General features: G+C 50.6%; 1 protein-coding gene across 2 annotated transcripts in view; it reads right to left on the bottom strand.

The window, feature by feature from the left end:
• Positions 1–1736: 1736 nt before the first annotated feature.
• TNFRSF21 (TNF receptor superfamily member 21) overlaps positions 1737–23696 on the bottom strand; it is a 31663-nt gene continuing 9703 nt past the window's right edge. Inside the window, exons 4-7 of one of the 2 annotated variants that reach the window (XM_040554320.1) lie at positions 12682–12947; positions 6476–6529; positions 4078–4297; positions 1737–3203 (exon numbers count right to left, since the gene is read on the bottom strand). In XM_040554320.1, coding sequence (XP_040410254.1) covers positions 2974–3203; positions 4078–4297; positions 6476–6529; positions 12682–12947 — 770 coding nt within the window. In that variant the 3' untranslated portion in view covers positions 1737–2973. The remainder of the gene's footprint in view (positions 3204–4077; positions 4298–6475; positions 6530–12681; positions 12948–23696) is intronic. The other variant, XM_040554321.1, reaches the window with a different exon arrangement.

Genomic DNA, 23696 nt, shown 5'->3' on the forward strand with positions numbered 1-23696 from the left:
CCACGTTCAGGATGGCGTGCAGGGACACAGACACTGCAACCACGACTGAGGTCCAAACCTTTTCAAATCCGCACCAACCCTGTCCAAACATCTCAAACCTGCACCCCTCGCCTACTGATGCAGTCTCAAGAGTGTGCTCTGAATGTACATTCTGAGAAAAAAATGCAAAATGGGGTTTATGCATATTATTTTTATATGTTTTTATAGTCACAGCTTCACCTTGCTAAGCCCTTGCTCTCAAGAGCTTCACCCTTTCCAGCTGCACCGTGCGCAGGTCTGAGCATTGCCCTTGGTGCCCCAAGCCACGCACAAGGATGAGGACATTATTTCTCTGGGTCACAAGCCCACAAGGACATTATTTCTCTGGGTCACAAACCCATCCATCCCACCCAGGGGATATTTTCTTAAGGCATGAGAGCCGGCACGGAGGAAGGGTGCGGGCACCGGGCTTGTGGCTCCTCGCACCTCCCACGCCCGAAGCGCCAGGAAATACCCTGCGTGCACCAGGGCTCAGCTGCTCTCAGACATTTCCCCCGCACACCCCCAGATATGTAAAGTATTTCTCATCCGTGTGTCTGCTTATATATTGCAGATAAATGCTTATGCACGCAGCAGAGGAAGTCGCAGCTAGGAAATGGGAAGGGATGGAGCCAGGGACAAGAGCAAGGGCCAGGTGCAAGCAAAGAAGGGAGCGATGCTGGAAGTGTGCACAGATGGAGCCAAGGGTTGCCCAAAGCCTGTTTTTGCCGCACAGTGCCCTGATTCTGGCATTTACAACCCATGGGACCATCACAAAAGGGACAAATCCCCACTTTCCCAGCTGGACCAGGCCCTCACTCCAGGAACCTGCTAAGGATTACCTACAGCAGGTGGTTCGTGCTTACATAAAGCTATCGATTGAGCACACTAGTGCGTGCCTTTCCATATGCCTGGCTGCTCCTCCCTTGTCGATTCTTGCCCGGGCAACCCAAAACCGCTCCCAACACAGAGATAAAAACAAAATAAACACATGCTTGCCAACAGGGTGGCACTTGGCTCCACCTCAAAATACCACTTTTAGCGATCCAGCATAGCCAGGCACGCGAGCCATGCTCAATATTTCTTTGCAATGCCCTGAGCACACACCGCAGCCACCGAGAAAGCTCAGTGCCTCCTTCCCGGCAATGGGGAATCCTATCCCAACACTCCCATTAAAGGCTCTTGCTATTCTGCACTGTATTTCTTTCCATCGGAGGTATTTCACCCAGCTTTGTGGTCAAAGGTTCATCCTCTCACCCTTAACAGCAATTTCTGATGCCAGGCAGAGGGAGCACAGAGCAGACAACACCCCGTGTGGCTAAGTATACAAAATGACAGTATTATAAAACAGAAGCTTGCGTCCCACTAAGGTTTCCATTTGTAGAGCAGAACGAGGGCTGTGTTATTTGGGGATGGGAAGGATGTTGCTAACACAACAGGGCAACAGAAATGCCGCAGCTACAGGCCCTCCGCTTCGCAGGGCATCAGCTCAGCAGCTGCATCCCGGGAAACTGATACTTTGCACACCCCCAGCTGCCCTCAAGGCAGCATTTGCAGCGGAAAGCCGAGTGCATTTTGGCCTCAAGGCTTTGCACTGCCTGAAGAAGCCCCCCCTGAACCCCCAAATCTCTCTCTTCACCCCCCATCGCACCCTGCAGCCCCTGCTCCAAGCAGGGTGCCCCCGAGCAGGGTGTCAAGGAAGTTAACACAGAGGCAGATCAAGTAACAAACACCTAGTATTTATTAATAAATTAGTACACTGGAAGGCAATTTTTTCAATTCATTCCCCTCTTCCCCCACTCCCACCCCTTCCCACAAGGCAGCACATGCCACCCTAGTATCATAATTTCTTCAAACTGAGCATATTACAGACTGTTCATTACGGGAGCATAATAGTTGCAAATATAATCAGACAGACTTCTTATAACGATGCAGCTTGTTTTTTTTTCCTCCCCCCCCCCATCCCCTCCCCCCTTTTTCTTATTGATAAAAAGTGAAGTGTGATTTGAAGAGACTATTTTAAGGCCGGGTAGGATCTCGGGAGAACCTCCCCTTATCGGCCATGTCTGTATAAAAAACAAGAGACACAAGTGTAAAAGCGTAGCTCGGTAAGTCTTACACCGCAAGGAGAGCAGAACCAGCAGCCTTCGCCTCCCCGGCTCCAGCACCGGCGCCGCCGTGACCTGCTGTCCTCTTCAGCGGCCAGGCAGGATGCTCCTCGCTTGGATTCCCTTCCACCGCAGGCTGGAAGGACTGGTTTAGGACTGGTTTTTTTTTTGTTGTTTTTTTTTTTTTTATCAGTAAAGTTGGTGGAACCGAACCTTTCCATTCAACCGCTTCTGCTTTAGCTTATAGGAGCACAATGCATTATTGTCCAGGTGAAAACCATACAATAAATAACCGTGCTAGTAAAACCGCAGCGATGGGCGTGAGCTATACGATAGTACATGAAAAAAGTCAGCTGGGGGAGAAGCTTAAGATGCATTAAGAGAAGGTAACCAGCAACAATCAGCTTTGCGTGTTTCACCGTTCACCACTCCGAGGCGGAAGGGAGGTAGCAGGAGACGTCGTTCAGAGGAACAGCTTTGAGAGAATTGAACCAGGCTACAGAGCAACCCCAGGCTCAACGCCTAAGCGACACCGGCTTCGTGGTCTTTTAGTTCATTAACTGCATTTTAAAGTGCATCGACTGCTTTGATTGGAATGAGAACAAGGAAAAAAAAAAAAAAAAGACAGACTCCGAAGGGGGCAGAGGGTGCAGAGACTTAACTGAGCGACAGAGTTAAGGTGGAGAGGCGCGACGCTGGCAAGCTGTCCCCCTCCAGAAACCAAGGACACCTCAAGGAGATACTGGCCATGTATTCTACAGCAAAACCCGCCTGCGCATCGTCGGTCGTCTTAACAAGTGCCAAGCTAGTTCTAGCAGATATTCGGAGAGTGCGCGGTGACCAGTGCCTACAGTAAATCGGGAAGGTGGCTATAGACGGAGTCCAGGAGGGTTTGGCTGGCTTCCTGGCTCTTGACGCCGGCGATCTCGAATAGCCTGTCCAGCTTGTCCTCCGCCTGCGGGATCTCCTCTATCACGTGGAGCTCCTCGGGGTTGAGGATGTGCAGCATGTCATCGAAGATGGGCTGCAGGTCGCAAGGGTCCAAGCGCACCTGGCGCAAGACTGTGTCCTTCTTTTCTGCAGGAGGAAGGAGCAGGTGGTTAAGAAACCCCCCAAGAAGCCTCCACTCGGGTTCCTCCAAGGAGGAAAGCTCCTTGCAGACCCGGCCCATCCCCTGCTGCCCCCTCGGGGAAAAAAAGGGATGAAGAAGGTGGCATTACGCATGGATGAAAGGAGAAGACAGAGGAAATTGGAGCTGCAGAAACGCTGCAGAGGCACCTAAGGCAGGATCCTGCTAGATCAAACACAGCAGTTATAAATGCTGAATGGCCAGCACTGAGAAGCGAAGGTGGGAAGGGAGCCAGAGAAGCTGAATTCTGCTATTTTGAGTTGTTTTCACTGGGTCAGCTTCATTTCTGCACCCGAGTATAAATTTGTGAGATTGCCTGAGCTCAGTGCTTCACCTCCGTGAGAAGTTAAAGACGACTAAATGCAGCAAATTAAATGCAGCAAATTAAACCCCCTCAAAAAGCGGTGGGTGACTAATGGTGATTTACTTCTTAAGTCACACGCTGCAGCAAGCAGGACCAAAGGTGAAAGAAGAACAGGAAAAAAAAAATCTATACTTTTTTTCATCTCATGCAATAATCCACCCCTAGGACCAAAAGCCCCCCAGACAGCCAAGGATGCTACGCCTCTGACAGCACTACAAAGGAGTTGAAAACTTTTAAAAGCATTTTCCCTCCCAAATCTTTGCTAACAGGATATTCCTGGTCTTGAATTGGCATGTGATGAAAATATCCTGGAAAGCCAGCTTTCCCCAGTTGATTACTTTAATGACAACACATCCCCATGCCGATGGTGGGGGACATGCCTGGTCACCCTTTGGGTACCACACATGGCACTTTGGTCCTCCTGCTGCCCTCCCGCGTCCCCGGGAGGACTTTGGTACCTTTGGTAATAAAAGAGCCCGTCCGGCTGAGCGCAGAGGAGCCGCTGGAGGTGGAGTCACACCGCAGGAGGGGCTCCGACTCGTCCACAAAGAAGCATTTCTTCTCCGAAGGAGAGGGCTCCACGGTGAGGACGGTGGCGTCTGGGGGTTTCGGGCTGGGGCTGGGTGCAGGGCTGAGTGGGCTGGGGTTCACCGGCAGCGCCAGCTTGTCACCTTCCAGCTTCGAGGGAAAGGGAAGGAGGAAAAAAAAAAAAACACAAATTGAGCCGTGAGGATGCTAGGTGACGAGCTTGTGGGCCAAACAACCACAGCACCGGGGTGGCACATGCAAAAAGCCTGCCCCGGAATTTACTTGCTGTAACTTGCTTTGCCTTTGCACACTCAAGGAAAGGGTTACTAACGCCCAAGGTACAGCTCTTGGGGGCTAAGTGCCATGATGCCCAAGCAGGTAATCCACCCCCATCCCAAAAAACCTACTCCACAGCTCTCACTTCCTAAGAACGAGGCATAGCCTGGCTCCGCACTTCCAACCAAGAGCTGCTACACCCTTCGGTGAGGTCCATGAACCACGCACGCTTGACCAGGGTAGCAATGCTGAACCACTTCTGGTGGCCTCAGACACCAGTTCCTCACGCATCGCTGGGATTTCAGCTTTTGGGGACACAATGTTCCCGATTTACATCCACCCTGCCTTCCAGTGGGGATGCTGAGCCACATTCCAAGTTAATCATTTGTATGCCCCGTCTGGCCCCTGCTCCCGTGAGCACCCCATTAACGTGTTATGGAGAAATCCATCTCCACCTGACTCAGGGTCACAAAGGACATGCAGGGCCTCGTGTTGACCATGCCATCACCTCAGCACCTTCACTTTTGCCCCGTGACCCTGAAGCAAGCCAGCAGCCTGCGTTTGGCTCCACGATCGCAATGAGGTGCATGGAGGGCCCAAAGCGCCACAAGGACCCGCAGAGATGTGAACCCTCCAACTCAGCCTGCACCTCACATCCCTCTTCCCGTGCTTCAGCAGCCAACATTTGATGCTCTCAGCATCTCAGCATCCCCTTGGGGTGGGGAGCCTCAAGCACACTATTTTTGGTTTCCAATCACTGCAAGCAGGAGAGGCTCGGGGCTGTGTCCTCACGTCCCTGGCCAGCAGCTCTGCCCCTGCTGCTCTGAGGACCCCGGATTATTTAACATCATCCCAGACCCCATTTCCTTGCTTGACCTGCCAAAGACCAGAATTCTCCTCCTGCAGAGGCCAGAGCTGGCCATTCCTCCCTGCATCCCTTCACCTGCTGCCCAGAGATTTCAAAAAGGCGAAATTTGGACAAGAGGCAGGGCACTGCGGAGCAACCTCCGTGCTGGGGAGGGACAGATCCAGCAGCAGAGGCACGGATGTGCCCGCACGTTCCTCATCTGTGTCGAGGAATTCGCCGCCCACAAATCACATGTCCACCAAGACGCCCGTTAGCTCACATCAAATTAACATTTCAGCCTGTTTGTGGAGGAATAAAAAGGGTTGTGTGGTTGTTTTCTTTTTTTTTCCTTTCTTTCCCCTTTTCCCCCCATTGAAAATAAACAGGGAGGAATTGTTCTGGCTCAGCGCGTTACGCAATAGGCGCGTTATAAATAAAAGTCAGCTTTAATTTTTAATTAAAAGAGCCTGCATTCTGCTCTCAGACTCCCTCCCCGAAGCAGCGCGCCGACGAGTTGCAGCCCGCTGCCACCAGCGGGGGAGAAGCAGCGCCTGGCTGCCCTCCAAGCTGTGGTGCGCTCCTGTTTCCCCTATAAAACCAAACAGGGTTTGTTTCTCCCCCATGCAACCCCATTTAGCATCCAGCTGCGAACCTGAGCCCTGATTTCCAAACCGGACCCGGCTGCCCAGGACCCCTGAAATGGAAGGCACGGAGAAACCGCCCGCCCCAGCCCTGCCTTCCCAGCAGAGGGGAGAACACTTCCCAGAAGCGTGCGAGTTATTTGGAGTTTAATTAAACAGCTGCTAAAGCACGCTAGAAAAAAAAAAAAATCACCCGGGGTTATTTGACTGTAGGCGTCCTCGGAGCCTGAACCCTTGCGAATAGCTGAGCGTTCGTCAGCTTATTAGGCAAAGCAAACAGGATGCTCGGATGAGCGTTAATATTTAAACCGCGGGAGGAAAGCAAGTGGGAATGAGGGCTTTGAAAGGGCAGGGAAAGTAAAAGGTTGCTCTGAGGTGAAGCCTGTGGAATAGGTGTAAAAAAAAAACATTCATAGCCTGTGACTCATCTGCTTGAAACCAGCGCCGCAATTCCTATTTCAAGCGAAACCACAGCAGCCGTGCCCCTGCTCGGGCTGGAAAAAAGAAAAAATTAAAAAACCCTCTGCAGTACTTTTGCCCTTCCAGAGCGACTGTATTTCTCACCTTTCCATCCCCGTTAGAGCAGTCCTGCATTTGCCACTGAGGCTGCATTTGCACCTGCACAGACAGACAGACAGACAGACAAAGCCGTTAGATGCGCGGGCCCGCGAGGCGTGGCGAGAAGCTGATGGCTTTTAGCGAAAAACCAAGCGCAGCTTTGACGCATCAGCAACCTCCTGCAACCAAGCGCGGGTCCATCCTGCCGGGATGCTGAGCCAATTTTTTTTTTTTTTTGAGCACTGCAGCAAAAAGTTTGCAATGCCAAAAAAAAAAAATCCTGAAGGCTCCTGTATGCTCAGAGCTCTTTAGGATGCGGCTCAAACACGCTGCAGCATCCCCTTGGATCTCGAACTGGCTGGGAGGATGCTCTATGCAGGGGAGGACTTCTGCAGGCTGTTCCCGAATGCCTTTTGGGGAGGGAGGAGGAGGATAGAAGCAGAAGGAAGGCGTAAGCCTGGCCTTGCATTCATTTTATGTAACATTTATGGAACTGCCCGGCGCTGGCACGGTGATCCCGCTGTTCCTGGTGGCTCTGCTTGAACTGCTTGGTCCCATTTTCTGGCTAAAAAATGTTTGCCTTCATTTTACTGCACCGCAATAAAAGATCAGCTGGGAAAAATGAACTGCAACCACTCTGCTATTTTTATTTTAAAAATCAAATCAAATCAAAATCCCCCTGAGGTAATACCTCCTAGCGAGGCAGCAACCACCCGGTTATGAAAGCCCTGGGGACACAAAAAGCAGCCCAGACCCCAAACCACCCAGCCTGAGCACCGGCAGGTCTCAAGCTGGGACTGCATCAGCTCAAAACAACCCTTGCAAGCTGGTTATCAAGCTGCTGATCCGATCTGTAGAAGAAATGCTGAGGAGGAGGAACGCGTTTGTGTTTGCTCGCTCCAGGCGGCTCCTCTAGGGCTTGCCATCGCCACCTCCGAGTGCCACCGGCCTCAGGAGCTCGGCAGCCTCAACCGTGGGAGGACCAAGCCTCAAACACTGCCGGGAGCCAGGAACTGCTCCTTCTCGGCCAAACCCCAAGCCCCAAAAAGCCGCGTTTGGGGTTGGGTCCGCCCGGCTCTGGGCACAGAGCCCGCAGCAGCTGCCGCCCGTGCTGGGGTCAGGTCGGGTTTTTCCTGCCTGACACAAACACAGATGAAACAGCCGCTGCTTTTAGAAAACAAGCACAACTCCCAAGGAGGGGAAACCTCCGCAGAGGGAGACGGTGGGGTGATCAGGTCAGGTGGCCACGTGTCATCCCGGAGGGGATAAATTTAGAGTTGAGGTCACGGCTTCCTGGCTTGCCAGCCGACAGATGACACCGGGCAGACACTAGGCCCGGGCTGTAGGCCTCACCATGGAGGAAACAGGAGGAGAAATACCAGTTTGCAGAAGCCCTTAAACCTAAACACTACAGGACACCCTCACAAGACCACCAGCTGGATAAAGAGCTTCCAAACTCAACTATGGGCCGAAGAAGTCACTGCCTCCTTTGTTTTCTTTCTCTGACCCCACCATCTTCCAGTTTCTCCTCATGCTCCTGAGCCCAATACACTGCAAACCAAAAGGAGATGGGGCTACAAAAGCCACGAAACCTCAAATACAGCTGCATCTGCTACGAAGTTATACTTGTGCTTATCTCGAGTTCTCCAGCCTGGTTCAAACCCAGCCTCGGTTCACTGAGAACTGACCCAGGGTTTAGAGCAAACCCGCCAAAAACCGGCGATGCCCAGTCCTGCCACCACTGCGAACCCAACCAGCCCTACTCCCCCTGGCTTCTGGCCACTTCATACTGCAGCTTCGTGCCAACACAGTCAAATTACTGGCCCCAGCCCAGTTCTGCTTTGACAAAAGAGGAAACGAAGCAAATCCACAGGAGCCTGAAACCACCCGAAGCCGGGGCTGGATGCAAACATTGTTGCGCCAGCCTCCTGACCCTGAGGTTTTGGCCTGCAAAAGAGGAAGAAAAGGCCCCCAAAAGTGCTGCCACTGCCTCACCCAGGGCTTTCATATCCTTCTGCCCTGCAACCCCAAAAAATGCACGGCTTAATGTCGCAAAGTGCCAACACCCGGCTTTTCCTCTGCCATATGTGCTGATTCACAGGATTATCTGCAATGGGAAACTAGTAATGGACCTAAATTTCACTGGGCTCAGGGCTACAGTCCTCCTCTCTGTTTTCAAGCCCCTCCATGTCTTCCTTATTACCTTATTTCTTTGCTGCTGAATGCCCCATGCAAGGCTGCCTGCTTCCCTCTATCAGCTCCCCAAAAGATCTGGGGAGCCAGCAAAGCCATAAATGCAAAGAGCTTGGAGCCATGCTCACGGTAGCAAACACAGCATGGCTTACGGTCGCCACTCAGCAGCCACCCGAAAATGCTCTTATCCCCCAAAATCCCGCTCAGCGTCCATGCCACATTCAACTTTTCCACTTCTAACCCCCAAACTGCAATCTGCAGGGGCTGCAGTGAATTTATCCTCTTCCCCGCCCTTCGCCTCCCTTTTTCTGCTCCGTCAGCATCGCTAACCTGGGGTGTGCCTGGGCTCGCACGCTGCCCTTGCAGCCACCCATCTGCCCCAGCAAGCATGCCTGGAAGGGCAGAGATTTTGCAAAGCCTTCCCTATGAGCTGGAAAAAGAAAGCATTTGTCGCTCGTACTAAACGGGAGCCGTACGAGCTCAACATGCCCCAAACACCTTCTCGCAGCCACCGTGCTCTTCCTTATTTTCTGGATCAGCGACTGCTGCAAAAACTTGTAAAGTGATTCAGGGGGCTAATCCAGTTTTAACCTAAATTCACACAGCGTAGTGTAAAACCAGTATAATCTTTTGTTGCTAAAAAAGCCGCCAAGCGTTCAGCGGAGCTCTTTACGCACAGGAAAGTCTTCATGCCACATCCCACAATGCTCCAGAGGCTTGCATTAATTCCCTTTTCCTACGTTATCAGCAGTTGGAAATATTTATATTTTGGAGCCCCAGAGGCTCCTGTGGGTATGGGGCACTACAAGAGAGCAGCTCTGCTTCTGTAGGTTGCACAGGCTGAAGATGGAGGCTGGATACAGGATCTGGGACAAGGATGCAACAGAGAATGGGATTGCGAAGGAAGGCTGGATTTAGGGTACTGATTTGCTGTCTGAGAGCTATGTCATTTAAAAAAAAATCTCCCACTTTTTCTGCAGGAAAGGGGGATTTCCAAGCATTTCCCCATATCGGCACATATTTGCTGTTCACTTCTGCGTGCACACTGCTGGCACCGCATCGCCCCATTAGCTGCCATGTGCATTATTGCATTGCTTATGGGAGCCCTCACTCCCTCCACAACATAAAAAGCTCTTTTTATTTTATTTTTATTTTCTTTTTTTTTGGCAAGACTGCTCCTGCATGGCTTGTTGCTGGAGGGATATAACGCAGAACTGACTTCTGCCACAACTCCTTCGGATCAAACCAGTTGGGTGCAGAGAGAAACCGCCTCGACCCGGGCTGCGTTTGGACAGACAACTCGTTGAGAGCCAAACAGATTAGCGCTAATTAAAGGCTTTCATACCAGAGCAATTAAAAACAAACCCAAACAAAACCTCAGTGTCTGCTCCCAGCGTTTAGCAACAGGCTGCCCCGGCCAGGACTGCCACAATGCAGCTCAGCTGTGGGCTTGAGGCTCCAGGCCTTGGGGGCTCCCTTGCACAAGATGCTTCCCACAGCTTTCTGCCTCTCTCCCTGTGTCCCACGGGGATGGAGCAGCCCCTGGGGCTTTCAGCATGCCCAGCCTGCAGAATCTGACTCAAGGAAACGGGTTACAGCAGGTAATACCTTGCAGGATCCATGCCCCGGGGCGCTGCTAGGCTTCAGCATCCCACGCCCTGCTGCAGCACAACCACCAGCCTTCAGGAACAGCCACGGGTACGGTTGATCATTACAGACTCATCCGAAAAAAAAAAACCAAAGGATAGATGGGAGAAGAGAAAGTGCCAGCTTGGGTGAATTTGTTAAAATAGGCAGAAAAAAAATCTCACTTTCCTTATAGGCGCTACAGGCAAAGCAGAAAACATGCGTGTTTACCTCTCAGCAAGAAGCTGAAGGTTTTGTGTCTACTGAGATTCTTTAAAAAAGGAAATCGAGCACTTAAAGTATCTCATACACAGTCATATACTAATAGACAAAGCTTTCAGCTGCTCACCAAAACACCCCCGAGTGGCCCTGCAGCATCTCCACGTGGTGAGCATCAACTCCCCAGTGCCTTCTATCTGCTCAGCCACAACAGCGATTCTGTAGGGTTTCCTCCTGGGAGGCTGATTATTTTTTCAGCCCAAGTTTCCAAGCACCTTGCCTAACAGGCACAAGATCCAGAAAGCCTGTGTGCAAGTATCTACAAGATCAGGGTTTGCTTATTCTCCGAAACATCCGCTCGCTGGATTTTCTGATAAATGGGCACACGTCTAAGCAAGTTCCTCAGTCATCAGAAGTCCAGGGTCTCAGTGGGTCACCCTATAAAGCCAGTTCCCAAAGTTAACACCCTCTTTTTTAATTTCTTTTTTGTTGTTTGAGAACAAGTACCTGATAATCCTGGCCGAAACAGAGCAATGTTCAAGAGCATTGAACGCTGCACAATCTAGGTCTGTTAATTAGATATTGTGCTGACAAACCAACCCCAGGTTTTATCTGATGTCCTAGCCCAGCACTTTACTGTAACACTCAAAACAGTAACCAGGAGAACAGAGTTTACTACCTGCCCGAGGAGACCAAAAGGACAACGTGTCCTCCTGGCACATTGCACAGGCTGGAAACTTTATCCACATGTACCAGAGACTTCTAAGACAACAAGTTGTGTTTTTTTTTTTCCTCTGCCTGATTTCCTGCCTACAATTTTGCCTCAAGCTTTCACTTTTATGTAAAAAACAAGCAAAAAAGCCCACCAAAAAACTTGGAGCATGGTAGGAAACGGAGAGTGCAACATACTGGAGTAAGAAGGAATAAGACAAATTATGAAGCACTTTGCTGATGAACTCAACGCAAACCAAGGACTTCCACTAATGCATAGAAACTGGTTTCATGCTGTGGTTCTGAGAGGCCAAGACATTCAGAACATAGCTGTGCTACATGAAGTCATGCAGGGTACACAAAGGGACCAGAGTACCACTCAGAGGTGGAACCTGGGGATGGCCCTACCCCACCCAGCAAGGAGATTTAGGAACCCCCTGCCCCACAACCTTCGCTATGTACAACCACAAAAGTCCTTTGCCTGGTCCCTACAAGCTGCATGCAGAGGTTTGTAGGAAGCCACCCGCTTCCCTTTGGGTAGAAATCACTTCCAAGACCAGTGGGAGGTGTTTCACGAACTGGTTTGGGGTAAAGAGCCCTGCATTGACCTCCCCACCTCCATCTATGTACTGTCCCATTGGCTTCCACGTTCAGAAGTCCCATCTACCACCTGCAGGAACTTCTCCAAAAGACCACTGAATTACAGCCAAAACAAAACAAAACGAAAGGCACACCAAGAGCTAGGGCAGGAGGTAGCCAAAGCAACCTGAAAAGGACACCTAGATTGGTGGCTGATCTGCGCTCCCAAAACCACACACCCAGCCAAGACCCTGCTACAGGATATTCTACAGCCATTATTTATTCTCCAAAATTATGGGAAAGGCTGTTTTAATGCCAGAGCTGCTGCAGAAAGGCAACAGTTCTGGAGGACAGCACATGTGGACCCTTCAACCCTACAGGGGACATGGCTGTCTCCATGCCACCAGTCACCACCATGGAGGAAGCAACCCTGTGCTCCACAGCGGCAACATTTAGAGCTAGAGGATGCCTGGCTCTTCTCACAAAGTCCTGGGGATTCAGTAATGGCCTTTATGAGTGAGCCTAAAGGGGGATGCTGCCTCCCCAGCACCAGGACTCAAGTACCAGGTCCTCCAGGTGGCCTTCAAAGATACACACAAACCAACTCCTGATGACCTTCAAAGACACACGCAAACCACAACACTCGCGACTCGAAAGCTGGTCAAAACTTAGGGAAAGCTTGCTCAAGAGCTTGACAAAGCTCTACTCAAAAGCAACACAGGGCTTAAACATAAGCCCTTGAGGAGCTCCAAGGAGAAACAGAGGCCCAGCTACTTGGCTTTCAGCTAAGCTAGAGACCACAGCTGAGTCCCAAGCACCCACCACAGCAAACCAAGGCACACAACGCATAGGAGAAGCCAGCGCAAAGCCCAGCCTGGCATTACCGGTGTGGTGTCCTCCATCAGGCCTCTGATCTTCTCCACCACGTCGTTGCGGCGGTGCTGGCGGAGGGCGCTGATGAGCTGGGCCAGGCTGGCCTCGGGCCCGCGAATGGTCCAGTGCTGCAAGGCAGCGTAGGCGCGCTCATGGTCGGCCGCGTAGCCGTTGGAGAAGGCGGCCACCTCGCGCTCGCTGGCGTTGCACAGGAACTGGTAGATGTCCTTCCACTGGCTCCCCACCTGGGCTGCCACCAGCTTCAGGATGTCAATGCCTGCGGGGTACAAGAGCCACAGGTGAGGCATGGTGGGGGCTGGGAGGCTCAGAGACTTAAAATGTTGCACACCGAAGCTCTATCAAAGGTTTTCCCGTCCCTACCCTAAACAGGCACACTTTCCTTTTTGTTTAATAATAATTAAAAAAAAATCCCCACTTTAAACAATAAATTAATAATTAATAATTAATATTTTTTTTAAAAAAATAGTATTATTTTAAGACCTTAGCAAGAGGGAAGGCTCTTAAAGGCTTATGAGCCTGGGGTGCATGGAGCTTTGCAGACAAGCAGCACCCATAACATGTTCAAACACATTTCACAGAATCATCAAATCATAGAATCATCAAATCACAGAATCATGAAGGTTGGAAAAGCCCTCCAAGATCACCTGGTCCAACCACCCCACCACCACCAATGTCACCCACTAAACCACATCCCTAAGCACCACATCCAACCTCTCCTTGAACACCCCCAGGGATGGTGACTCCACCACCTCCCTGGGCAGCCTTTTCCAAGGCCTGAGCACCCTCTCCATGAAGAAATTCTTCCTAACATCCAATCTAAACCTCCCCTGGCACAACCTGAGGCCGTTTCCTCACATCCTATCACTTGTCGCCTGAGAAAGGAGACCGACACCCTCCTCGCTGCAGCCTCCTCAGGTAGCTGTAGAGAGCCACGAGGTCTCCTCTCAGCCTCTTCCCCAGACTAAACCCCAATACCCTCAGTCGTTCCTCATAACTCTTGGGTTTTTAGTCCCTTTAAAGAGCAAGAAGATTAGGATTTTCCCAAGAAAAGCTCCTGAGACACATCAGTTCAAGACTGGGAGAATTTCCTCCCTTTAGCTTCGGGAGCAATGCAAACGGCACTCCTTGCCTCAGCAGTCAGGCATTAAACCTTCAAATAAAGCCCTTCCTCCGCCCTAAGAGCTCATGCGGTCTGCTTTCACCCAGCTGAACACCACCCTGTTCAGAACAGCCCTGCAAAGGGGCGGCTTCGAAGATCTGCAAGAAGCAGCTCACTTTTTCCACAAAGTTACCACACCTCAGGAACCCCCACGAGCCAGCGCTCCTCCACGGCTATGCACACCACTTCCCCTTCCAGCTACAGACACAACATCTCCGTCAGCAGAAACAGCTGCCTAGGGGAATACTAGAAGCTAGAACTTCTAGGGGGAAGCTAGAGCCAGGGTCTTTCCTGCTGGAGTAAAAATTAGCAATTTTTAAAGCAGTTTAGCCCCAAACCTCCAAAGCTCACCCTCAGGTCTCAGCCCTGACATAGCTAAATATATATTATATAGCTAAATATACATTATATAGCCTGATATAGATATTTTTGACCAAACCCCCTCTTCTCTCTGTTAAAGCAGGCTTAACAACACCTGCCATATCAAGATACCAGTTGTTACTTTCGAGCTAGATGAGCACGTGGCATTTTCCAGCAGCCACCTCCCTGCTGCGCTCAGAGTATCCGAAACCGGCATTCAACCCCCTCTGCAGCAAAAACCCCAAAAGCCAGACTTTTACAAATCTCTGCCCTCCTCCCACCACAATCCCAATCCCTTCCTTCCCCAGATTTACGAGCGAGACCTGGCGATGGGACAGGGGCTGCAGCCCTGGCTCTGCTTTTCCTCTTCCTGCCCCTGGCAGGGTCTGCCCCAATGTGCTGCTGGAAGGTGGTTTCCAAAATACACGTGTAATTTTTTCATTGTAGCTGTGTGACTGCTGGGCTTTCTCCTCACACAAAACCTCAGCCCACCAGCCCAGCTGGGGTAGGTTTGGGGGACAGGGAAGGAAAAAATAATAGAAAAAAAAATAGAGGGGAAAGGGGAGAAAGCCTTTGTCGTTATTCAAAATAAACCCAAGACAAAAGCAATGTTCCCCAGCATTAAAGAACAAAAAAAGGGCTGCCAACGCGCTATTGTGCTTTATGATGGGGCTAATTATCTGAGGCACATAAAAAAATGTTATTACCCATAAAATCTCAGCACGCGGCCGCCAGCAGCAGTAGCAGGCGTTTGGTCTGGTCTTGTTGCGTGAGCGGCTGCGGGAGGCAAGGAGCCGGCCGCCCTCCGTTCAAGTCGACACAGGTCACCTGCATGCTTCCCGGAAAATCCCAAATTCCTTGCCCTCGGTGCCTGTGCATGCCTGCAAGCCATCTGTACGGCACAACAGCCGCACGCACCCCAAACGGTGCCAGCAACCAAGCCCTGTGCCTTCGGGCGTTACGGAGCGGGGCTGGGAAGCAGCACGAAAGCAAAGTGGGGTTTGGGGTTGGATCCTTTAAATCAGCGAATGCAACAGCTTCTGGGATAAAAGCAGCAAGGCAACTCAATTTCATCAGTGAACCCAGGGGAAAAAAGAAGAGTTTAGCTGGAATATGAGGGTAGGGAAAGCTCTGCAAAACTTGTGCACCAGGATACAGGTGGGAATGCAAAAAGGGACGAGCAGGGCTGGTGTTGCTCGTGTAGGGTCCCTGCCGCACGCTGCCCGACGGTAGGTAGCATTAAAATGCAATTGCTGTTTTACAACCCGTGCAGTGCACCGAGACTTCCCAGGAAAGGAAAGAACCCTGTATCACCTGCTCCCGCCTACGCACTCTGCACTGATAAATCCCAGCCTTTACGGCGGCTGCGGCGGGGAGAAAAGTTTTCAGCCGGCTGAAACTTGATTTGCACCGGTTTTACGCGGCACCTTGTCCGGACGTTCCCGAACGAGATTTACAGCACCAAGCAGAAACATGCCTCCTGACGTTTTCCAGTTTGGTGTATTTAATCTCCCAGTTCAATAAAGTGGCCCCACAAACATGTTTATATCTCCTGGCAGTGATATCCCAGGGCACCAGAACGCACCGTGCGGCGGCGAACTTAATGGCATGTAATAATCTTTAGAGAACAAATGTTCCATTAAAAATGAATTTGGAAATTTCTACCTTAATACTGTAAGAACCTTAAACTCATTTTCTTGCAACTATTAAATGAATTTAAGCCCCATATGCTCGCTACATCCACTACAATATTGTGCAAACAAAACCCCGAAGAGATATGGAAGAGACAGACTTGAGCACAGATTTAGCTTGAGTCAGTTAGAAAACCATTTACTCCCTCTGTTATGAAAAATAAGATTAAATCCAGTACATGACAAGTTGCTGCTGCACGCTGCCAACTATTACTGTTCCAGCCATTTACAGTAACTTAATTCAGTTGTTCAAAACTAAAATAAAAAGTTAATGCTTCTAATAAGCTTACAGTCCTACTATTTCCATATTTCCAGGACCCTTACAGAGTCACTCCATGGAGCACTAATAGGGCCGGCGTTTCCTGGTGGGGTGGGATGGGATGGTGCCCACCAGGGTGCAGCACATGATTCTCATTTCACCTGCATGAAATCTGTTCTCTCCTGTCCTACCAGGAGCGTGGCCCAAGAAACCTCAGGTCTTCCCCACCTGCTGACCACGTGGACCTTCTCCCACCACACTCATCCACGTGCTGAGGCTGGAGGCTGAGTAATCCCAAGTAAAATGGTTGAGCTTGGAAAGGACAGAGCTTTAACCCATCCGTTTCATGCTCCCTATGGTCACAACCACATGGACACCATACTAGAGCTGTTCTGAGCTTGTGGATAACGGAGAACAGCCTGAGGAGCCCTCCCCTCCTGCAGGAGGCCCTGTGGTCACATCTCCGGAAGCTTGGGGCCAGGACATCCAGACACGTCCTGTTCACCCATCCAAACATCATGGTGGGCCTCTCCATGGAAACACCCAATATTTTAAGGTCACAACCACCCCGACTTGCTACCTAAGGCAAAGCTTTTCAAAGATAGCCGATCTTATTAGTTATTTTTTAGTGTTAAGACAAAAGCAGATTTGCTGTAGAAATCAATTAACACCATTTAAACACGGTGTTTAATCTGTCTGCCAGGAAACTACAAGGGTATCGCTCCCTAGAAGAGAGCTGCAGTGCAAAAGTAAACGATCCTGGCAAAGGGATGGCTCATCTGAAGTCCCTTTGGGGTTGCCACAAGTGTGCTGGCACAGGATGGCACCTCCATGAGCCCAAAGGAAATGTTGGGGTGTGGGTAGGATGGTGGCGGCTTGATCACAGCCACCAGGCACCCAGCATGACAGACTGGAGGAAGCCTCCAAGACAGCTCAGACCTGTCCAGGGGCTCACTCGTCCTCTGCCAGGTCTGGCTGTGCAGCTCCAGCCCAGCAGGATACGGCCCACGACTGAGGTCAACAAGTGTACAGGTAAACACCATGCCCGAGGGTGTGCATACGTGTGCAGGAACTGCTGTGGCAGCTCCGCATCCTGTCTCCAGCTCACCTCTACCCAGTCTTTCACTGAAATTAAAAAATATATATATATATATATACCAAAAAATAAACCATAAAATAAAATAAACCATTAAAAAAAAAAGAAAAAAAAACAGGTTGCCCAGAGAAGCTGTGGGTGCCCCATCCCTGGAGGTGTTCAAGGCCAGGTTGGATGGGGCCCTGGGCAACCTGATCCAGTGGGTGGCATCCCTGCCTATGACAGGGGGTTGGAACTAGATGGCCTTTAAGGTCCCTTCCAACCCAAACCATTCTGTGATTCTATGATAAATGCTGTTTCGCCCACATGACCTGACTTTCAGTTGCTTATTTTGAATCAGAGTCAACGTTTTTCCCCCTGCGTTTCCATCTCCTCTGCACATCTCATGCCTCTCTGTGGTTTACAGTTCGGCTGCCGCCGTTCATGAAAGCCACCAAGATGGCCAAAAAAGCACACAGGACTTTCACATGCTTTCGTAGCAATCTTGAGCTTCTTTTGGACACACATCACTCATCTCCTGTGGCCCAGCTGTTTCCAGGTTGGGAACAAACCGAGTTCTTCCACGACTGTTCAACCTCAGAGCACGCAAGAAGCCTTCAAGAGACCACGTTCCTGCCATCGCTGGCTGACATCTGCCAACAAATTCAAGTGGAGTTGAAGGGCTACCGTGCCAGAAGGCTGCACCCATCCGCCCAACAGCACACGGAGATGCCTAACCACAAGCTAACCACAGCGAAACTTCTGTTCCTTCCCCTCCCCACCCTCTCATGAACAAAAAGCTGCCATCATTTTCGGAGCTCAAGGCAAGTGTGATTTGGTATCCTTCGGAAGAGTGTTGGCTGAGAAGCTGCTGCCTGTAAGGGGAAATCTCATGCTCAGGTCTACAGAGCCCTCCCATGCCCTTCTGACGTCCCTCTAGTAATGAAGGAGAAGGGGTTAACGCATCAGCTGTGTTCTTACACAGCATGGGAGGGAAGGTAAGGAGATCCTCCACCACCTGCAGGGACGGAGCCCACCAGTCCTCCCCAACCCCTGTAGCATCCCTGTACCGACCCGAGCTGGGGTCCCCAGCACCTGGAGCTTCCAGCATCTGCCTACTGATGCAGCTCTGTGGGCAATATTAACGGCTCTACCCACCCAACAGGCAGGCTAACAGCTTGATCATCAACATAACTCAGCCCTTCTGTAAGGAAGCCCTTGAAAAATTCATCTCTTCTCTACCAGAAAGGTGACGGTGGCAAGACAAAGAAAGCCCCACATGGCAAGGACTGCCCTTGCACCACCTTCTCCTCCACCTGCCGGTTTTTTGAGCACACGGCGGCACGTGGAACGATGAATCCTGTATCAGGCCGACAGATTTTGACATTTGCACAAATCTTGAGGACAGAGGAGCATCACGGGCAGGCAGCAGAGCCAAAACGTGCGCAAACCAGGCAGGAGAACGGCGGTGATGCAGCCCAACGCTCAGATAAAAGCTTCGCATCGCTGCTAGCCCAGCTCTGCTCCTGAGCTCATCCCACCTACCTCCTCCAAATATCTTCCTGACTCATGCGGAACACAGCCCCAGCAGCCTATTTTTACCTCCAAAAATACGCCGAGAGCCTACAACTCAGCCAGGAGACAGCACATCCAAATCCCAGCTGTCCGCAGCTCAGGCTTTGAAATCCCCGAACCCGGATTGATGCAAAGATCTTCCCAAAATGAGGAAATTTCACCATCCTCCCCGAAACAGGGGGAGTTACTGGAAGATCAATCCTCTCACCACAAATCCCAATCATAAATAAGTTTTGGAAAATGTGCATGTGACCAAGACAGGAGGAAAGGACTCTTATGAGGACTTCTGAGCAATGTGCTGGTTTTTCCCATGGTCGGTGCTGGTATCAGATCCTCCCAGGAGCCAGTGATTCACATCCTCAGCGAGCACCGTTTGGACAACAAACCACTAACCGTATTCTATTTTTTCTTTTTTATTTTTTTTTCCCCAAACCAAAAATCTTGCAGGGCAGGAAACGGACTCCCGACAAACACTTCCCACACCCTCTCTGGAAAATAACTCCACCAAGACGGTCGAGGAAGGCTTGTGATCATCTGTGGGAGGTTATGGACGTGTTCAGACCTGGGACCTGAGGGTCAGCGCTGGGCAGGAGCATTACGGCTCTCTATCACGCCTCTGGAACCAGCACCAGCCTTGGTCCTGAGCCCCTGGGACCTGCACAACCTGCCCACCTCCATGGCAAGGTCTCCCTGAATGTCCCCTCTCGACCTCCATCTGCTTGGGATGCTGCAGAGAAACCCGGCCAGGCAGAGCTGCTCTTCCTTTAGTTAAAAAGGGAACGGTCAGTGTAAGCATTCCACGTAATTATTACATTTTAAACAGCTTTTGCAGAGTTAGTCATTATAACTCCCTCGGAGAGGCGGGTAACCCTGAGCAAGCGCACTGCTGCAGCCAGAGTCATAAATACCCAGACACGCAGATGCCAGCCTGAGGATTAAATTCACCCGCTGATTTTTTTTTTTTTATTTTTTTTTTCCCCCTCGGATGAGGCCCTGGCAAGCAGGGAAAGTCTGCCTCATTACTCAACAAGTTATGAGCTAGGGCCTTATGGAGGTGAGAAATCACAGCTCTCCCCGCACAGAAGCTGGTGCAAGGTTTTCTGAAAAAAAAAAAAAAAAAAAAAGTCTCAAGTGTGGTTTTTCTGCAAGAAAAGCTGAATTTCTGTGCCATTAACACTCAGCCGTGCCTTAATGGGCAGGCACAAATCTTAATTCCTCATACTCCTTATTAAACTGTCCAGGAGTTTTGACCTTTTTTTGTTGCTGTTTTTTTTGATGACTTTTTTTCAGCAGATTTTGAAGGAAATGGACCATCTTCTGGGGCAGCCCTGCGCACACTGCGGACAGATGCCTGGTGTAGCAGCACGCATTAGAAGTGATCGAGCACCAGTCTCCTGGCCTGCTAATGCAATAAGACTCAGGAGCAAGACATAATAAACCCGCCCCTGATTAGGTTTCCCTCTAAGCAGAACAGCGGTCGCTCTCTCTCATTTGTGTTTTCCTCGGCTCCCTTTCACCACCAAGCTGTGGTCAGCCCCAAAAAGGTCAGTTTGGGGGCAAACCTGAGCGAAGTCGAAAAGCTGAGTGGTTTGAGGAACATGGTGATTCTAACTCATGGGATATCACCGCGAAGCTCCCATGGCAGAGCTCTGTGTTGATGGAGTTAAAGGGCTGCTTTATCCCACCCTGACACAGAGCGTCCAGCCTTCACGGGGGCAGGACGTGCAGGGCTCTGAGCACCCCAACGAGCGAGCATCCCCACGGTGTTTTCATTTCATTTCATTTGTATTTCATAGAATCATTCAGGTTGGAAAAGCCCTCCAAGATCATCTGCTCCAACCACCCCCCTACCACCAATGTCACCCACTAAACCATGTCCCTAAGCACCACATCCAACTTTTGAACACCCCCAGGGTGACTCCACCACCTCCCTGGGCAACCATTTCCAATGTTTTACAGCTCAGCAGTACCCACAACACCCTCCGGGTGCCTGGCTCATCCCTGCCCTACCCATTTCTCAAGCTCCCTTTCTCTGGGTCTCATTTCGAGGAGGACAGGATAACATTCGAGGGCCAGATACCTGCAGATACCAGAGGAAGGACAGCTTTAAAAAACAAAAAAAAAAACCTCCTGCCTCTTTGTTTTGGCAGGCAGACAGACATTAATCCCTCAGCCCTGCCAGAGGCACGTTAGGGTTTGCACCCAGGCACAGAGCTGCTCCTCGATCAATAAATTGTTGGCAGCAACAGGCACATCTGCCCCTGGGAGATGCTGCTGGTCATCCCGCCCCTTGCTGTGGCCCTTGAGGTCGCCACAGCGTGAGACTGATTGAATTCTTCCACCTCTCCCCAGGCTCTGCAGGTGTGCAAAAGGAGAAGCGATGGGGTCCCCGGTCTGCTGGCAGCAGAGCATCCCGAAAGCCAAGACCCCAAATCCCAATGCTCCTCGCCTCCCCAGCATCACCTCTCTGCTCCCCGCTCTGCTTTCAGACGGGGCCTCGACCCAGAGTCGTTTCCAGTAAGGGCTCTTCTACCTGCAGCCAAGCCCCAGCCCCAGCCCTGCTACAAACAGCTCTGCAGCACGGCTTACTTCTCTTGATTATTTAACCAGAGGCTTCCTGGCTTTGGTCTCGCCACCCACTGCAATAATGTGCAATTACCAGACTTGAAGAAGAAAGGAAAAAAAAAAAGGCAAGTGGCATCTCCTGCCAGGCCAGCGCTGCCAAGATCTGCTCTTCAGTCTTTCAGCTCCAAAAAAAAAAAAAAAAAAAAATCACCAAATCCCCTCCTTGCCTCTCAGCACAGCATTTCAGGCAGCTTCTGCTATACACAGGAGGTTTTACCCCAAAAGACCACTTTTTATGCAGCTCATTTCACTCCTTGCCTTTCACCCGCTGCTACTCAAGAGGTGGAAGTCAAAGGCAACACTACCATGAATTTCTGAAAGATTATTTCAAACCCATCCTCATGTTCAGTGCAGACTGATGTAATTCTTGGAAACCCCCGAGATTGCAAGAGCCAGGCTTCAATTCTCTATTTTTTACAAAAATTCAATTCTCTGTTTTTACTAGAAGGGCTCTGCTCATTCAGTTCCTCACCTTTGGAAGCAGCCGAAGAAAGGGAACGGGGATGCGCTAAAACAAAGGGACTGTCTGGAAGAAAAGGTTTCCAGTAGGCAGGGCAGGGCTGCTCTCGGTCTTCCAAAAGAAAGTCACACCAGGTTAAAACCACTTCCCTGTACCCACGCTAACAATTAACCACCACTTTCTTTGGAATTGGTGGGCAAAATGCCCTTCCCCTTCCCCTTCCCACCTGCAGGGCAGAAGAAATGAGCCAGGTGAAGCAGCCGGAGATCCAACTGCACCATCGGTACTGGTCCTCATTTAGATCCCATGAAGTGAGACCTGGGGGCTCTGGGGAGAGCCAAAAAAGTCCCCATGGTGGAGACAGACATGGGGACATGCTGGCGGTGCTAGCTCAGGCCAGTAGGCACTGCAAGCTCTTCCCAGACCTCTGAGCCATTTAACCCGGTGAGAATCGCTGGCATTTGCTGCCTTAGCTGGAACGTGTCCATGCTGAGGGCACGGCTCTTGTTTTAACACCAGCCTCCCAAGCCACCTCTAATTTTAGGTGTATGCTGTTATTTAAGGCACATATTATGACCAGGGGGAGCTTGGGCAGTAGACACCTGCTCATGGGAGGATAAAGACAAGCGAAATGCCCCCAATAACAACCGCTGTCGAGGATCGCAAGCGCATCGCAAATATTTCAGCAAGTCGGTATTGAGTGCCATCAGGAATGGGATTTAAGCCACTGCTCCACTGAGGTCTGTCAAAGCAGCAACAACACGGGCAGAAATAATTTAACGCTGAAGATCCTGCGTGCGGATGAGTTAGTTACAGTATTATTACAAAAAGACTCTTGCAAAAAAATATTAATAAAGATAAAAATCACACTCCCACCCCCAAATCCTCTTTGCTCGGGAAGAAGCCCAGCCCAAGCGAGATGCCTCTGTTCCATCACTGAGCACTGCTAGTGCTGCCCTGACCATGCTACACCAAGCTGAAAGGGATCAACACTAAAATCTTCCAAAAAAAAAAAAAAAAAGGGCAAAACCCTCGAGGTTGGCCATCCTGATCCCTCCAGCACCACCGGGCGGCACCTCCCCAAGGACGGCTCCTCCATGCCAGGGCTGGGGCACCAACATCCGAGCACGTCTTCCCTTTCAAAGGTTAAAGCTGTTTACTGAAAGGATTACGAGGGAGGAGCTGGAAAACTAGGAGGAAGCAGGGGGGAGTCCGTGCGCAACTCTTACGTAGGCAATAAATGCCCCGACACCCTGCTGGAGCAACCCCGCTCCTGTACAGGTGCGGAGGTCACAGGGATTTCCTCTCTGCTATGGTCTTAAGCTCATTTTAGGCTATGTTGACCTTTGTCTGAAATTTTGCTTAAGGAGGCAGCCTGCAAAGCATGGTTTGGGTACAAGGACTGCTTGAGCAGCAGAAAGCTAAGCCATGGTGCTTCAGCTCTGCAGTGTACCTTGGCTGCATGGCCAGCTGTTTAAAAAAAAATAAAATAAAAGGTCAATTCTGTTTTACTATGATTCCTCTCACTTCAAGTAAATGAAGTCTTAAGAGCTAGATCTTTCAACACAAAAAAAAAAAAAAAAAAGGATTTCTACACCGCCGTGGAGAAAAAAGAGTTACATATCTGGCACAGTGGAGCACCACCAAAGAGGAACTAATGAGCAGGGCAGATCCAGCTAAACACAACGCGATTTAGGCAACGTCCAAGCTGCCCTTAAAGCAAGACAAAGCATTAATTGGTTTGTGCTCGTTCTGCCTTTGCAGCAAAAAGTTCAGCTGAGGACATGTGATGGCAGGAGCA

The sequence above is a fragment of the Cygnus olor genome, chromosome 3, assembly GCF_009769625.2.
Source record: "Cygnus olor isolate bCygOlo1 chromosome 3, bCygOlo1.pri.v2, whole genome shotgun sequence".
Taxonomy (NCBI): domain Eukaryota; kingdom Metazoa; phylum Chordata; class Aves; order Anseriformes; family Anatidae; genus Cygnus; species Cygnus olor.